Below are 18,213 nucleotides of genomic sequence, written 5' to 3' on the forward strand. Positions count from 1 at the left end.
AGAATTCAGTATTAAAGGTACATGTCCTGCAGTGATGTTACCATTACTATGAAAATACTCAAATGTGAATTTTGAAGGACTTTAGGATTTGGCATGGCACTTTCCAGAACTATTGTGTAAATGAATGGGTATTTATTATCTCAAATTTTCTGTATTTGAAAGTACTGCAGTTCATATTATGTGAAAGATAATGATCTATATATGAAAGATACCAGGTTCTGTCAAAGGAAATTATTCATTTTCCACAGTGGTGAACTATTTGCCGAAGAGACCTAGATATATTTTAACAACGTTTCCCTACAGAGCATTAATTTCTGTAGACTACAGAAGCATGTCTGTTACCTGGTCTTAATTTATGACCCTCTTGTTCATTCCTTGAAGTTATAATTGAAAGGTGAAGAAATAAAGTAGGTTAATCAAAGTATCTGTTTAATTAAAGAAAAGATAGAAAGTATACAAATTCCTAAACTTGGGAGCTAAATATCTTTTTGATTTTAGCTTTTTTAGTTAGCTGCTTGATCTCTAGCAAGAAATACTTTACTCTGCTACTGAAGAACTGCAATTGTATTTCTGTGAAATTGCTTTTTTTTCCTACTTTAGGAAACTAAATATGAAGTATAACTTTTACTTAATAAATACATATTGCTATTCTCTATCTAGCTTTCATTCCGACATCAGTGTTCCGTTATTTGAATGATAAAAAAAATGTAAAATTTTTAGCCATAGCATCTTTTATAACCAGTTTTAGTTCTGATACAATCTGCAGAGATTAAATGGTTGATGTTTTAGATCCCTGTCACTGAAGACTTTTATCATTTTATACTTTCCAAGCTTGCCATCATACACTTTTAAGCCTACATTTTCTGTATGCAGCTGATGATGGGCACATGTCTCACTTAAGCCCTGTCAATTTAGAGAAAAATGCGTTAATTTTCATGGGACTTTATGCCATGTACTTTTATTTTAATCCTCATATCCCTGGGGTCTTCTCAAAAAAATTATAACATCAGCTCAAATAAATGAGGATGTTAGAGCCTGGAAAAAATAACTCAGAGAAAAAAGCCATTACTCTTCCGTATGTAAAAGAGAAACTGTGTCTGTGTCATTTAAAATGTCTTGAAGGAAAAGATACAGAACATATCAGAAATAAAATGGGTTTCCTTTATCTAGAGTTAGATGGATCTTCTGGGCACGACTGTGTAGAAACTGTGATTTATTATTCCCTCCTCTCTACAGAATGTTACTGCAGCACTGAAAAATGTGTGCAGTACTTGCTTCCTCACACCCCAGCAGCTCCAGTTTGGGGGGAACTGGTAGATGGAGGCCTGGAAGACAGCCCTGCAAGTCACCGTACAGCCGTGGGAAGGCAAGCAAGGGTCCAATAGTAAAAAAAAACAGTCAACCAGAAAAAAAAGAATCCTGAACTCTTCTGTCTAGGAGAAATGTCTGAGAAATGAGTAAACTCTATATTGTCTAAATCAGCCTTAGAAAACACCGTGTACTGCTTTTACTCACAATGGCACCGTGGGACCACGCTAGTAGTGTGTCTGAATTTTGCAGACCATGCTGGGCTAGTTTCTACACAGTATAATTTGTAATGTGTTAGGAAAAATAATCTTATTCTCTTTTCCTGTTTTGGTAGCTGTGATTAATGTGATTTACTTATTGCTCAATAATATGAAAGTTTGGTTTCTGGGGACGTGAATAATCATCTGAATTGAATTTTACTTTTTTAGTGAATACCAAGGACTTGTCATTATCTAAGCTGTGTTCAGTCTCAGTAAGACAAAACCACTTCAGCTACAATCAGTTCATACTTTGAAAGTGTCTTACAAATGTGGGAACAGAAGTTTAAATTATTTTTAGATGAAATTTGAGATATCTTGAAAAAATGAAGTAGTTCAAGTTCTGCCAAGTGTGATTAAGCATGATTACAGAAGTAGATGTCCATAGTTTGTGATGAATAGAGATGTTGGGATCACAGCCTTTCTTTATATTGACATACATTGCAATCAAATACTGCTTCACTTTCTTTTATCGAGCGAAAACCCCTAAAATCCAGACTTTGCAAAGCATAATGTAAAAATTCCATCTTTCAGTGCTATGTTAATTGTCTCTCGATGACTTCTGTATCAAGTGCACTCTTTGTTCAGTTAAACTCCTGTTTTTCTGTATGTGAATCCTACTGAGTCAGTCAACAGCAGGAATAGATCATTTCTGAGCAAATTTTTAACGTCATCACTTGGTGCAGTGTAAGCAACTTTAATGCTTATTCAGGTATAACTGATATGAATGTAAAAGTTTTATTAATAATGCACAACAAAAAATGAAACCAGCTGTCTAATTAAAAGTATTAAGAAATAGTACACTCTGTACTTTTCGTTGTGTCAAAGATATTCCTTTGTGGATGGATAGGGAGCAGATATGTTGGGTGCCATTTGTGGATTGTGCTATTTTTTGGATTAGGATCAACTTTGAATACCTCAGAAGGCTTCTGAACTGGCTGTTGTAGTTAGTAATAAATTTTTTAAATTATTTATATCCTCTTTTTTACCACCACTACTAACAAAATCCCTAACTGTGTTTAGAGTGTGTTGGCCTACCAGGCCTTAAAGAGAAATCCTCCAGTATGGGTAATATCTTGTTCCAATTTTGTTCATAGGCAGTGGTTAATTTATTAATTAAATTTGCACTTTATCCAGCTGTCTGCTTTTTGGAAAAGGTCCTGACTCAGGCTGTCACCCAGATGTATGTGTCTGTGGCATGAGCTCTGCTTGGCAGAGCTAATTGGTAGGAGCCAAAACCGTGTGAAGAACCATTTCATGTTTATGCAGCAGCGGGTATGATTGAGTCCCAGCATCCAGGGTTGCTCCCTGGTACGAATATAGTGATAGCTCTTGGGTCCCCGGCAGAGTTAGTATCTGGAATGGATAGTGCAGTATTTTCATTGAAAGGCCTGGAAGAAAATCCTTGTTAAATGATCATATTTATTCAGTTTTTTCAGAATGAGTAAAAACTATAGATAATCTTTATGAAATATTTATAAAGCCATTTGGCTTAGATTTTGTAACCTTTTTAATAAAGTTAAGGCACTAATTTGAGTGTGCTATTGAGAAATTATTTACCAACTTTAAGTCAACCATCATAAGCAATCAAGGTTGATGTGTTCAAATAAGAACGTTATTCTTACTCTATAATGCATAGTGATTTTGAATCTAATCTTCCTAATCTTAATTTCATACAAATACAAGATTCTAACATTTTGGAAGAGCGTGGAGTAGCAAATAGTGTATGTGTACCATGTATTAAATCAACTTTAGAATATTCTTATTTTTTCCAGTGTGGGCAAAGTTGTACACTACACAACAGCAGAACATCTGTTCCATTTAACAATGTTACCGTATTGCCTTCCTTTTAGCATGTTTGGTTCTGCAACAACTCATGTTCGCAAGTTGCTCAGCAATTCCCTTCTGTTTTGAAAATATTTTTGTTGCTTTGGTATTACTTTAAGTCAGTGCCTCTGCTGTCATATGTTCTCAGTATAGCATTTTAAATCTTCCATGTATATTTTAAAAGTTTGCCTATATTCAAAATTAGTGGAATTTGAATGATTTTAACAGTCCACATGTGGTATGATCTGTGTCTTTAGCAGTTAAAGCAATATTTGAGATAACCAGTTTTCCTCACAGCACAAATTCAGAGATAAACCCGAGAGATTTATTTCATTGATATCATTAAATCCAGAAGTTTTTCAGGTCATTTTTAGTCATTTTTTTACTTTTCCTCTTTATTTCACAGTTTGAGTCACCTGAGCCCATGCAATGAAAGTGCCTTTTTTGCTATTATGTAGTCATCAGGCACAGATGTAAATCCAGATTATTCCTCATTTGCAACCCTTTACAACATAATACATGGTCGATATCATTAGCTTTTGGTTCATTTTCATATGATACGCTCCTATTTGACTCTGCCTTTCATACTGCTCTGAAGAAGGATAAGGTGCTTTGGTTAATTTTACTGTGTCATTTGTACACAGTCTTTTGCAGCCGAGGCCATGTGAAGCCTTTGTTGCCCTCAGAGGAACTGATGCCCAAAAAGGGGCTCTCAGGGAGACGCCTGCCAGCAGAGAACAACACATCCCCCCTATCCATGTACTGTGCCATGAACTGCACAGGGAGAACAGTACTTGCCCTGATGTGCTTTGCAGCAACCCAGAAGTTTAATTCTCAAATTGTTAGCTTAATTTGAAATCTGTATGCTGATGTTCATCTGTTCGCAGAGATAGATTTTTCCTAGACTGCTGTCAGGCAGCAAGTATCATTGGGTGCCACTGAATGCCACTGCATCTCAGTGCGACTGTTTGTTTATAAGTGAAATGGAAGATGCGTTTCAGGTCACTCATACTACGACTGAGTAATGAGATAATCACCAAAGAGGAGAGGACCCACATCAGCTCAGTGCATTCTCTTAAACCAACAGAAATACTCCAAACAAGCCTTATCTAAGGCTGATTTGTTTAGTGTGTAGGCTGTTACCAGTCCTTTTCACAAAAATGTTTTGCCTCAAGACTGAAGTTAGACTATAGTTTTAGAGAGGTAACAGCCATACTTTATACTTCTGCTATAAAGAACCAAAACACTTTCTGGTGCTGTATAAATAAGCTGATCACAAACTTTTAAATAAATATTAAAGATGTGACAATATATATTACTTTCAATTGCTTATAGATATAATCTGTGTCATTTTCCTTGAGCAACTATGCGAAATTATACTAAGATTTTATGTTTATTTTTATGCTAAAATAATTGTTGCTAGCTTTTTTAGTTCAAGAACTTGAGTTATGTCTTAAAGATGAAGTATGTTGTTTTTAGTTGCATCAATGTGAATCTGATGGAATTATTTTTTCTAGTAACAACGTTATCTGAGCCTCATTCTTATGTAAGAGAGGAAAATTCGACCCATGGTTTCCAAGTAGAAATTTCATCTTATATATTCTCCTAATCTGTTACAGGTCAATGCACAAACTGACTCAACTGGAGAGGCTTGATTTGGGCAATAATGAATTTTCTGAACTGGTAAGAAATGCATCATTTTTACTAGAATGACACTGTCTTTGGGCCCTCTGCCCATGAGGAATTACACTTTTACTTATATGGCATTATGGTATTGTGACCACATGTTATGGTTGCACATGCTTGTAGAGTAGATTTGCTGTAATTCATGAAGTAGATACTGATACTGCAGACTGCTTCATCTACATCGAGCTTCTGCAGTTCAGATCAAGGTCGCAGATGACTCTCACTTTCAGCCATTTGCTAATGTTGGAATACTTCAATGTGAGATGAATTGGTAATCTCATTATAAATACTTGTGTTAATTATGCGTTAATTTCTTAAAACATACCATTACGTCCTGCATAAGTTAGAAGTTTCTATTAGCGGAAGTAAATTTTTGACACCATAAGCAGTTTCGGTAATGCTCTTAACTACCTAAAAGTCATACAGGGATTTATTGTCTGGGTCTGTCCCTAAGTCACCTTTGAGATGTGAATTAGGTTCCTTGAGATTTTAGTAGCTTTTGGAAATTTTTCCTAGTTTCAGTATAAATTACTGTTCCCTTGAGGTATCTTTTTGCTGCATCTGAAGGATGGGACACTTCCCAGAAGCAGCATGAGGGTATTTAAACTGATGGGTTTTAAGCCCTGCCTAATTAAGGAGAACCTGACTTTTTCCTGCAGGAAACTGTAAAGGTGTTAAGAGAAGTAAAACTTAGTAAAACTGCTGCCTCATCCTGATGGTGAGACCTATCACTGCCTGGGCTGTCCAGGAGGGCTTTTGCTTTTATAAGAAAACAAATTAATGGTGTGAAACTCACTGCATAGGTGTGGCAGTGTGGTTTGAGGAGCTATTGCTCTGATGGTGAAACAAAGGTCTGTGTGTGGCTTGTCCACTGATAGCCTATCCAGTGACAAGCAGTGCCTGTGGAACTGAGCCAGGTTCCCTCTGGGATCACTGGTGCTTCTGAATCGGGGCTTACTATTTTATTAGGGATGGAACAAATTAGGGTTTGCTGTTTTAATAGGCATGGGATTAAGATTAAAGGTGGTTGCAAAAATGAAGTGATTCTGTTCATTAATTTTCTGGAAACAAGTTTATTCAAATCATGTGATAAGATACATGGGTTCGAAATAGAAATTGGCACATCGTAAATAGCAGCCATATTCAAATAACTTAATGTAATCAAGGAAGGGAATCTGTAATCTGTGACACGGGTTTCAGGGAAAACTGGAGCATTAAATAACAATTTATGGGGCAAGTTAATCAAGTTACGGGTCAAGGATTTAAAATCTTTCAATCTTTTTAAGTATTAAAAAATGGCACCAGACAAATGATAAATAGTAATTGTAGTACCTCAGCCTGAAAAGGAAGGTAAACCTGGTGTAGTTATTTTCAGAGTTTCATGAGTCTGGTCTCAATAGCAGAAAGGCTTCAGAACAAATTTTGAAAAAGAATAGCTAAAGGCATGGAGAAAAGGAAAAGAAAAGAGGGTAAAATGTAATGTGCCTTTATCAAAGATTAATGTCAGTCTTTGTCTGTGGCATTCTTTCAAAAAATGTATCAGCAGAAGTGTTTCTAATAGAGACAAACAAGAAGGTTTCAATACCATTTACAAAGACACTGGTGAGAGGTCATCTGGATTATGGTATACCATAATCCATACTCAAGAAATATAAAATCAAATGGTATTTGATTTGAGAGGAAAGTAAAAGAAGTTTTTTCCTAGAAAACAAAAGTCGAGAAAGAAAGTAAACATTATCTATGATAACCTCATTCAGTAAACACTCTGGAGGAAAATAGATCCACTGATCATCACAACACATAGTATGGAATGACCATCAAAAGATTTAGCCTAGAAATTAGAAGTAGCGATTTTAACGATTAAAGGACAACAAAATTTCAATAGGGATAGCTGAGGCAAAATAAATTATCTTCAAAATAGTGATTAATCATTTCTTAATAGAAACATGTTGAGTGCCTGCATGTAGAACTGAAGGTTAGCAGGTACCTTTTTACCTTACAATGTATCCAGAAGGAGCTCCTCCCATAATGTACCCTATGACTTGGTCAACAGGAAAACCGTATTTATTTGGGGAATTACAGTAGTAATTCCAGAGTAGTTTGACCACAGGAGATAATTAGAGGTCTCTCTTAAGGTGCAGTGCAGACACATTTTTTTCAGTTGATATAATTCTAGTGAAATAGTACTCTAAACTTCAAAAATGCTAGAATCTAATTCAGTCTGATCCAGATGAAATATTTAATTCCTGTTTCTGGCAAAATTTGAAAAAAATCTTCTAGAAATTTACAAAACTAAGGCAAATTGAAAGTCTTATTTTGCATGTGAAAATAGTGTTTCATGAAAAACAGAAATACTGCTTAGGCTGAAACATCAAAATATTTGCAGCCTGATAATTCTTGATTTTTGCAGCTATAATGAATGAAAAATGATTTTTGGAATTGCTTTTTTTCATTGTCTCTCACTAACGTCCTGTAACGTTGGAAAAAATAGAACATCCTAGATTAAAACTTATCATTATTGTAATTTTAAGGCTTGATCATTGCACGCTGCTGTTTTGAACTACTGAATATGACAATTGCAGCCATTAAATTGTGGTATGAGGTGTATCCTGGAAAGCATTCAGTAAAATGCCTTTGTTAAGTTATTTTTGAGACTATAAATTATGCAAAAGGCAGAGTTTAGCATGTGCTGTAAGATGAGATTTGTCTTTCTTTTCAGTGAAGCTCCACAATTCTCACTTCCCTTATTTGCCTTGTTCATAAACTGTATATTGCCAATGAAGTATTTGGAAAAGAACTTCTAAGGGCTTTGTATTCATTTCTTTTTCCAGAGGTTTCTAAAATTCCTTACAAGTTTTGAAAAATAACAATAATGTATGTAAATTAACATAGTATGCAGTTCAAATTGTTAAATTTCTGATTGTCTGAGTTATTAAAAAAAAAAAAAAAAAAAAAAAAGACCAGAGAATGGGGGGGTGGGGGGAGGAATTACTTAACTGTCCATGATACTATCTATTCTTTTTCTCAGCCTGAGGTTCTGGAACAAATACAAAATCTAAAGGAACTGTGGATGGATAATAATTCTTTGCAAATACTACCTGGGGTATGAACAGTTATTTTATGTAATCAAATTCTTGTGTGATGTAATGAAATATATACCTTGCAGTAAATGAATGCATTTGCATGTATGGGTATGTATTTCTAGTTAATATTGTCACTAATTATCGAGAAATAAAAGCCTCAGCATGGCCTTTCATATAAAAACCTTTTAATGTTGTGTTATTACATGATTGTGTCTAAATGGAGATGTGCCTGTTTTATTTAAGCCTTGAGTAGTCTTCATTGTGAGGGGAAATTATTTACTCTTGGTTTCTCAGTCACTGTGCATTAACTAGGTGTTTTATAAAATGCTACATTAGTTTTAAAAAAGAAGAGAAAATACTGAGTAATCTAATAAAACTTAAAGATAATGGATGGTGTATACAGATTCAACTGTACTAAAAATCACTCTGAGGTAGTGGAATGAAGATATATTCCGTTAGGAAACACTCTTTTTATAAATGGAATAACAAATACTAAAACTCCAGACATTATGGTCATGGATAGATACTAGAGTTTTTTCTCAGTTATTGCTACCCCACCCTAGAACTCTGATTTTCAGTTTTTATTGGCATAATTATTTGAGATTACCAGTTTAAAATACCTACACCGATTATGATAGGCAAAAAGGATCTCTCATCATGCAAATTTTCTCAAACAGGCAACTGATTTTGTTTCACACAATAATGTTTTTCATTGGTGCAGGGAAAATTTAGCACTGAAGATTTGTATCATAAATGTGTTTAGGTATTGTAAGAAAAACACTTAGCTTTAAACATTTATTAATCAGAATTTACTTTTCTGGATTGTCTAATGTTCTTCGTCTTAAATTGTTTGTGTTCATTTTTTGTTTTCTGTTGAGCAGAATGTTTGCACAGAAAGTGATCATTTTCACTTACTGTCCAAATACCCATTTTTTGAATGCTTTGTTAGTGAAAAACAAGCTGAAGTTGAAAGCATTTGCTGATACTGAAATCAGTTGGTGATCAAGAACAAGCATTCTAACGATTATTTTATTTCTTTTCAGTTTCACAATGAAATCGTTTGGTAAATGTGTTCCAAAACCACTCCTGCTGAGCTATCGTAATTCCTAGAGAAGGCATTTAGAATTGAAGGTGTTCCATAAATTGTGACACTGGGCTCCCAAAGAATTGAATTATTTTCAGTGAATAAATTATGTTTACTGAATCTGATTCTAGTAAGACCCTGGATGATTTTTCAGGAAAGCCTTCCCCAAAACAAGAGGTTAAAAAGAGTTAATGTTAATTTTTAATTTTAACTTTTAAAAATAGAAAAAAAATACAGACTGAAAATTGATCTTAAGATCTAGAGATGTGCCAGGTTTCTAGTGCTGATCAATTGGTTAAAAAAGTGGTCTGTACCAGAAATAAAACAAAAATTGCATTCAAATATTAGTATTGGTAGAATGGCGAAGGTTGGGATGAAAGGGAGGTTCTACCTTTTTACAACGCAGATCTGATGAAGGATAATATGGTACTGCCTCCTGAGAAGCAGAGAATAGATCTAAGCAAGGTGAGAGAGAAAAAGCAAGTTATATTGATACTGTTCTGCAAATACGTGGAGATGGAGCTGTCTGGAACTATTTGCCCTTTTCATATGTACAAAGAATAACCACTGAAAGCCTATGTAAATAATTCAGACAATTGCTCGAATATTTACAGAATTCATAAAATGTCACAGGCAGTTCCTGTGGCCTTTGCGAAATCCATGGAGTTCCCTTATTGAACAAAACATTCAGCTATTTAGTTTGTGGTTTGAAAGCTTAAAGTTTGGTATTCCTCATTTAACATCTCTGTAGTGATTAGGTGCCTTATTGTGGAGTCCAGAACCACTTGAAAGCCAGGTATTGCAACCATAGGGTAGCGCACAATGACAGTACGGGGCTGCCTTAGCTCGCTCCTGCTTTGTGATCCTCAGTCTGCTCTGCCACAGGGTGGTAGATCGAGCTCATTTAGAGTAGACCCAGCAGGAATCCCTCTCTCTGCGTAAGCCTGTACATTTAGCATGTATGAGCTTAAGGAAAATCACAGGTCCTTTTTGTTTATTTTCTTGGTGGACTTTAATGTCAAGAATGAAGTGACAGTCATGTAATAACTGATCAAGAAGCAGATTGCTTCTACAGGCAGAGGTGTAGACAGTCCTAGTTTAAATTGCTGGTTCAAAACCCAGTGGTCCCCAGGAGTTTATTAAAAATAAACCTTGTCAGGTTTCAGACTCTTAAAAGCTAATGTTTTATCTAGAGATTTTAAGAGAAATTAAGGAAGAATTTCCTGTCATAAACATGTTGCTCATTGATGTTATCACTGCAGCTTAAACACTGTGTCAAAGTGGGCTGTTAGGCTTGAACTCTCATAATTGAACTGTGAATATTTGCAGTCTGATTTTAGATTTACAAAATTTAGACAATGAGTTTGACACAGAGAATTTTTACATACATGTCTAGCCTCAGCGACATTAAGGACTGTTGGTATGAATAGAAGCGAATTGTGAGTGAATTTCCCTTGGATCTGTGTCCAACTGAAGAAATAATATAGCTTTATGACTTTGAGAATTCAAATTTTCAGCAGATCTAATGAACCTGGAACACGTGAATTTGTTTGGTACGTGTCATTTAGTTTGGTACAGCTGACTCGTAGAACTAGAAGACTAGTTTAACAATAATGAATAGCATTTTAATAGGCCTTGAAATTATCACACTACCTTTTTAAACCACATAGAGAAACTCTTTTTCAGCTCTGCCCCATACTTCAACCTTTCTTTTTACAGTTATCTGAACAGGAATGCTATTAGACCATTATTGATAGTGCTTCAGTCAAATAAATCTTGTAAAAAGCATGCCGAGTTAACTAAGTATAAACCTATATTACTGTTGTCTTTTGTTAATTAAACTTAGAAATTGTCATGCAGTGTGTATCTATTCAACTAAAACTGTTTGTATCATGCTATTAAGTCTATAGGGAAGTTAAAGCAGCTGGTGTATCTGGATATGTCAAAAAACAGGATAGAAACTGTCGATTTGGACATATCAGGGTGCGAAGGACTTGAAGATCTCCTATTGTCATCCAATATGTTGCAGCAACTGCCAGACTCCATAGGTGAGAAAAGCTCATGCTGGCTTGTAATGTTTTGCAGTCAAAGATTTCATTTATATCTTTCTGGTAGTGATAAGACCTTATTATAAACCTGGAACAAGAAATACTACTAAATTCCAGAGGAGTTTGAAACATCTGATACCTGGACAGTCATAAAGACCAGTTTGTATAGTCAGAATAAAGATCTGTTCTAGCCGGGGACATCATCTCATCTAAATTTAAGAGTAAATATACTACTGATTATCTTAACAGAGTTAAAACCTTGTGAGAAATTATCACTCTAAGTTACAGTAGTGTAATTCTGAATGGGAGCATTCAGCAAAGAAATAGGTCATATTTCATTTTATTTCTGTTTTGACTGTCTTGCATATGTAGAGTATCTTCCGTATTATTTCTAGAACATGTAGAATTTGTGGGAGGTAAGTGACTGCATGTATATCAGTCTATACAACCGGCTATTTCATTGTAGTCCTGATCCCCTATAGTTTCTTCAGAAACACAGAGATCATTCCCTTCTATTGCTTCCAATAGATGAGCCCACTAGATCATTATCATCATTTTCATTTTCCTAAGTACATTCCTTTGAACATGAAACTGTTAGATCCCCAATTTTAAATTAACCTACTCAGAATTCCAGTATGTATTGCTTACTGGTAATATTGCACCACATGAGCGTTACTAGATGTATTTTACAGCTATTTTCCATTTCAGTCTTGTATAATACCTTAGCATAAGCACTCCAGTTTTTGCATTCTGCAGTCGTCTGATGTACATATGCACGTTGATTTTAGAGTGTATTTAGTTTCAGTACGAAAAGAATAAATGCTTTCATTTTGAATTATGCTTTCTTGCAATGAGATATGTTCAGTTCTTATTTCCAAATTCCAATTACTGAATGGTAAACAGATTTAACTGAAGCAAGGCATAGAGGCATTTTAATACGACATTTTTAAATGATAGCTTGCTGAAATTTTTTTTTGCAGAACTTTTTCCTCATAAAAAAACATTTTGTTGAAATCTAAATGTTTATTGGAACATCTTGATTTTTACAAAATGTACAACAAAAATGTTTGCAATTGAAGTGAATAATGTTTCAAGTATCCATTTGAATTACGCTTTCTATCTGCTATATTTTTGTGTTATGGCACATTCAATTTAATATTTTTTTCTCTGTGTATGTGATTAATTTAGATTATTCTCGACATGAATTAAAAATAATTATTTCAAAAATGCCATTTCCGTGTTTCCAGAATTCTTTCAGGGCAAAAACAAATTTTGAAATACTAATTATTTCCAGAAAGCATAAATCTTTTTTCTGACAAAGCTCTGTTTCAAGCACTAAAATGCAGTAATTTTCCTGTCTTGTCTGTCTTTACTCTTTTACTGATTTCTGCTGTCAGGCAGTGGTAAAGCTGAAGTTTCATTCACTTCTTAACAAATGTGACACAGTTATGGATTTGGTTACCTTTAGGTACTTAATAAGTCTATTAATGATAAGAATTAACTGTATGTACAAAAGAATTAAGACTATCTGTCTATAGTTGCATATTATGAAGCTTTATAAGTTTAGCATTTACTTTAGACAATTTACCTTATGCTGTGTAAGGACCTGAACACCTTCTCAGAAAAGCAACAGAAGGATTTGAATTTGATTAAAACATTAATAGATAATTAGAAATACTGTTCTTCCTCTACTATTCTTTTTCTACAGTCTCTCCAAGACTTCTGAAATACACTTTGTGTTTTACTTGTCCCAGTTCAGGTCAACATTTAATCAGTGCTTCATTTTGATGAAATGTATTTTCAGTGAGACCAGGATGTGTCTGTTTACTGTCCTAAACAGAGATGTTCTCTAAAACTTAGAGCTAAATTATTTAGTGTTCATTGTTTATTTAATTCATTGTTTATTTAAGGATATTTACAGAAAGTAAAAGAAGATTAATGTGAAATATTTTTCTGTTACTTCTGTCTGCTGTGTGTATGTCACTAAAAAAATTCTGATCTGTTTTGTAGGACTGTTGAAAAGGCTTACAACTTTAAAAGTTGATGACAACCAGCTTACGATTCTACCAAATGCGATTGGAAAGTGAGTATAAGTCTCAATATTTTTAACATTAAGAAAAATGTGTTTTCTGCTTGCACTATGTTTTTTTCCTGAAATCAAAAATGAGAAGAAATACTGAATTACAAAATAATTTCAAAATGTATGCCTGATAACCAGCTTAAAACGGTGTAAATTTGGAGCAGCATCATTACTTCTGTGGACTTATACTGGCATAAGTGTAGGAAGATGAAATGCATCATAATTTCCAAGACAAAGAACAAAGAGGTATTTTCTGTATGAATCACTTGCAATTTAGATGATTAGAGCAACCAAAGTAGAAGAAATATAAGTTTTTGGGGAATATGTCTGTTTCCATAGCAACAGCTAGTACTTGATGCTGAAAAGAAAATGGCCGTAAACCTCATATGTATGGAAATTTCTTAAGATATTGAAGTAGCTTAAATGAAAAAGTCATGACAATTTCATAGGTGTATGCATCAAAATGTGAAAGAATTGTGTAAGTAATCTTTCTACAATATGCTCTAATGATGCCCTTTAGCTATCATTTTGTAAGACATCATATGCTCACTGATGCAAAATTCTGTCTTGTACTGCTGTGTGTAGAGCTTTCCTCTACAGTCCTGAGCTTACTGCTAAATGAAATCTGCAATTTATTGTAAAAGTCAGGATGGATTCTAGCCTGTCTCTGAAACAATGTAAAGAATCGCCTGCTTCCAAGTATGTGACTTCTACACGTATCCCTTCCTGGCAGAAAGTATCTTTAACATCGGCATTTGTAAGATGCCACTGCCTCTACATACTTTATTTCTGAAATGCAATATAAACTGACATTTGGAAAATTGTTAGAATATATGGTCCCTGGCCACCTTCTGTGGCTCTAGCTCTTGTGTTTTCATCATCTCCCTCACACCAGCAGTAGTCTTCATGCAGAAGAAACAGAATTCAGCTGAAGAAATGGTTTGTTGCCTGTCTGGTGTGACTCAACACATGCTCATACAAATGCTGTGCTGTCAGCACAAAATGTGGGGAAAGGGGAAGGTGATGCCTTTTGGCATCCATGAGCACAGTTCCACTCCGACTCTGTCCCTTTGGTCACAGTACAAAGCTGTTCTCTCTCAGCAAGCTCTAGCTCAACAAGCTCTACTTTATTAGAGGTAGTTTTCTTAAGCCAGGATTTTTCTGAGGCTTCCAAAGTTAAAGCCTTGAAGGCTTCAGTTAGACTTGTCCAGGAATATGATGGTATTCACTGAGTACAATATGCTCCCTAGAACAGCAGTAATCTCTAACTTGCATAGCCAGCACTTTGTTACTCCTGCACCCATTTTTAGTATTATTTTCGATAATAATTTAACTTTTGATATGAGATTCAGAAAAAAAATCTAAATTTGTGAACTATTACATTTGTAGCAACCGAAAGCTTGGTTTTGGTTTACTTTGCAGCTGTTACTATGTCTTTAGATATGTGTCTTTTTCATGGGTTATGTCGAGAAATGGTGGTATGAATCACAAAAGGGGAAAATCACATAAACATTCCATGTAGCAATACATTCTTACAGGCAGTGGAAGCCCGTAACACTCAGAAGTGTATTGGACATTATCCAGAATGGTTGATATAATAACCAATATTATCTTTAATAATTTGGGGAGGTTCAATTTTTATAACTCCTGTCATGAGGATGCTTTCTTATTGATTGAATTGTTCCAATTAAAAGGGATCCCCTCTTTTTTTGCCTAGTATCTGTTCTGTATTATTTGTCATGGAACCTTAATTAGATTTCAGGAGATGGATACTTCTGCTCTAAGAAGCGTATTTGCAGAACAGTAGGCTAATCACTTAATATTATCACACTATTTTTGAATGATTGGTTGTGTTTTTTAAATGAAGTACTTTCTCTCATTTAATGAGGGTGGTATCTCCCACATCAAAATGAACTTCCTTTCTCTGACTCATACATTTGGATAGTTTCATACTGGGTCTCTTTCTCCAAAATGATAGTCATAGTGCTCAGTATATAGTATATTACTGTCACACAAAAATTGGCAATGTGAAGGAGGGAACTCTCCCTCCAGGGACCAGTTTCACAATGAGACACAGCACACTAACGCTGAGTCAACATTGCTAGTAGTCAGCAGTCACCTTCATTTCTGGCAGTCTTGTTCAAAGGGCAAACTTTCAGGTGGCTTTTAAAATTTGACCCCGCAAGCTACTCTACACAGTAGCCCCACTTTAATAAAAGATTTAAGTATATGTTTACCTTTAACCTCTTTGGATAATATCAGTGGATTCCCATTCATTAAGTGCTTTATCAAGCTGGACAGGAAGACTGGAGATTGTATCCCTTGGACCTGAGTGAACGCCCACACTCCCACTTTGTGGATAGGAATGTCATGAGAAGAATTGTGACCCTGATGCAGATAATTGCACAGTAGCTTAAGAGCCAGTATATTGTGTTAGGTGAATGTTTCATAGATGTGTCTAGTCTACACTGTATAAAACAGTAGCAGATGCTTCAAATGAAAGTGTGAACTTCTACTCCTGGGTCTACAAGATTCTTTGTCATTGTCTACCTTAGGACACGTACTGAGGTGCTGAGAACTGCCTCATTTTAATGGGTGCCAAACTGAACGGCAAATGCGTATCTGATTATTGTCTGCCTTTGTTTACACAATTACGAAGAATGAACTGAATGTAGCCCAAGAGAGTAAGGTTAATGACATTTTAGCTAAATCAGCCTGATTGGAATTCTAGTTGTTATTGCCAACTTACTGTTCATCCGCAATCCATCATCAGCAAAAAATCAGTTTATGAAGTACACAGTTATTTAACCCTGGTAGTTACAGAGATAAAATTTAGTTTCCCAGGGAGTTTGTTGTTTTTTTACTGTGGCCATCTTCACTTGTCTGCTGATGATGCCACCAAGAAGGAAAGAACCTGGGAATGTGTATGCCAGACGATACCTTTCAAATAAAATTCTGTTGTCTGTTAGAAGTCAGGCCACAAAAACTTCCACAGTTACGGTTCAGAGGATCAGATTTTCAGATTTCAGTTGGAAGCCTAGTTGTTCTAAATTAGCTTATCTATTTTCAAGCTTTTGGTGATTGTGTTGTTATCAGCAAAGGAAGAGTCTGTGCATCTTGCAGTTTAATAAGCTTTCAAGCTGGACTTCCCTCTGTCAAGGTCTATACCTCTTTTCATCAGTGTATGCTTTGTACAGGGTAGATAAACATGTCTGAGTTTTGCCTTTACTAAAATTGTTTTATATCTGCTTTGAAATAAATTGTAGCAGGTACAAAGCTTATATTAAATTAATTAATTAATTAATTAATTAAAACCAAAACCTGGCAAAGCTTTTGGCTAATTTCCAGGCATCTCTGTCATTAATCACTGTATGACTCACTTTTCAGCCTATTGAAATACAGCAATTATAGGAAAGTTCTGAGAATTCCATGTTAAGAGTATCTATTTCTGGCTTCACATTTCATACACCTTGAAGGCTGAAAGACCTTTTTAATTAAGAAACATGGGATAAAAACAATTAAGTAAGCTAAACATATAATGAAGGTCCATTCCTTCAGCTGTGGCTCACATAAATACTGAGGAGCAAGGTTTGTAGGAGAGGTAGTATCTTTCATTGGATCAACCAAAACATTTGGAAAAAAACAGGCAAGCTTTTGGGCAGATCGCCCCTTCATCAGTGGACAGGAAGATGACATACATCAGGGAGAAATAACTGCTTGCCATTTAGCTTTGTTAATTAGCGCACTTGAGAGAAAAAGGTAGTATGTGTGGGGCAAAAAACGGGCAGCGCAAGCAGGGAACGATGGCAATTGTAATGGGTCACAAAACTTTTATTCAGTGATTTGGATAAGAAGTACAGTGTTAATTTTAACAATTTTTTTATATCCAGACGCATTTTTTAAAGTAATCAGTAGCTGTCAGGAACAGGTCTGAGGTTGGAGATTGCATAATTTCACTGCAAAACATTCTTTCACTGCTGACTGTACTTTTCCATTACTGGCTGTCAGTGTGTACTCCTGGTGAGCAGTGGTGGTGTGATTTCACTGCTGCATTCCTGAGGGGCACATGTAAAATGAAACGTGTTCTGTTTTAGGTTGAACATATTTGGAATATGTGGATTTTAATTATTCTGTTAAAAGGAGCAGATAAAGGATAAATGTCGATAGGTTTTTACTTATGTGCCTTTGACAGGGTCTGGTTCTATCTGTTGTTGGAGGGTCTGTAGTAGGCTTGTTTTTAGTGATGAATTGGCTGCTGATGTTGGAATATTCGACAGGCAGAATGAGAAAAATTACTGCTAATTAGCATCTTCTTCCAGTGCAGGTTCTAGCTAGTTAATATTATATATGTATTCATGTTATTTGCATTAGCCAAGGTCAGATCATTGATTCCTGTTTTTATCACCAAAGCAAGATTGGCATATGTAAGTGTTGCCTGATCTCACCTGTTGTTGTTATGGAAAAGCAAAGGCTCGGTAGGATCCTAAGAGTTGTGTGGCTGCCTTAAGTGCAGAAACATGCCTTGGAAGGGCTTCTTCATTCAGGAGCAGTGGTGCGTAGGAAAGTTAAACAGTGATGACTGTCAGTGCTCCTGATTTTAGCAGTTCTCTTGTCCTTTCCTTGGCTTTTAGCCTGCGTAGGTGTCAGCTGCTGTTAGAGAGGGTAGCTTTTATGATGTGGGCCCCTTTCTTTCAGGATTCAATACAAAACCTCCAACTCATTTCACAACCTTTTTCTTAATAATACAATGTAGGAATATACTGGATGCCAATCCCATGCACTAGAAAGGAGTGCTTTCTCTGTGTATACTGCCCTTTTTGTAGTACTGCGAGTTGTGGCT

At 35.4% G+C, this 18,213-nt stretch overlaps 1 protein-coding gene across 3 annotated transcripts in view; it reads left to right on the top strand.

Annotated features, from left to right (window-relative positions):
- Window positions 1–18,213, top strand: part of LRRC7 (leucine rich repeat containing 7) — a 191,303-nt gene that overhangs the window by 113,354 nt on the left and 59,736 nt on the right. For all 3 annotated transcript variants that reach the window (XM_064516351.1, XM_064516352.1, XM_064516353.1), the window contains exons 7-10: window positions 5,012–5,075; window positions 8,107–8,181; window positions 11,149–11,293; window positions 13,304–13,376. In XM_064516351.1, the coding sequence (XP_064372421.1) occupies window positions 5,012–5,075; window positions 8,107–8,181; window positions 11,149–11,293; window positions 13,304–13,376 (357 nt within the window). The remainder of the gene's footprint in view (window positions 1–5,011; window positions 5,076–8,106; window positions 8,182–11,148; window positions 11,294–13,303; window positions 13,377–18,213) is intronic.

Source organism: Dromaius novaehollandiae, chromosome 8 (assembly GCF_036370855.1).
Source record: "Dromaius novaehollandiae isolate bDroNov1 chromosome 8, bDroNov1.hap1, whole genome shotgun sequence".
Lineage (NCBI taxonomy): Eukaryota > Metazoa > Chordata > Aves > Casuariiformes > Dromaiidae > Dromaius > Dromaius novaehollandiae.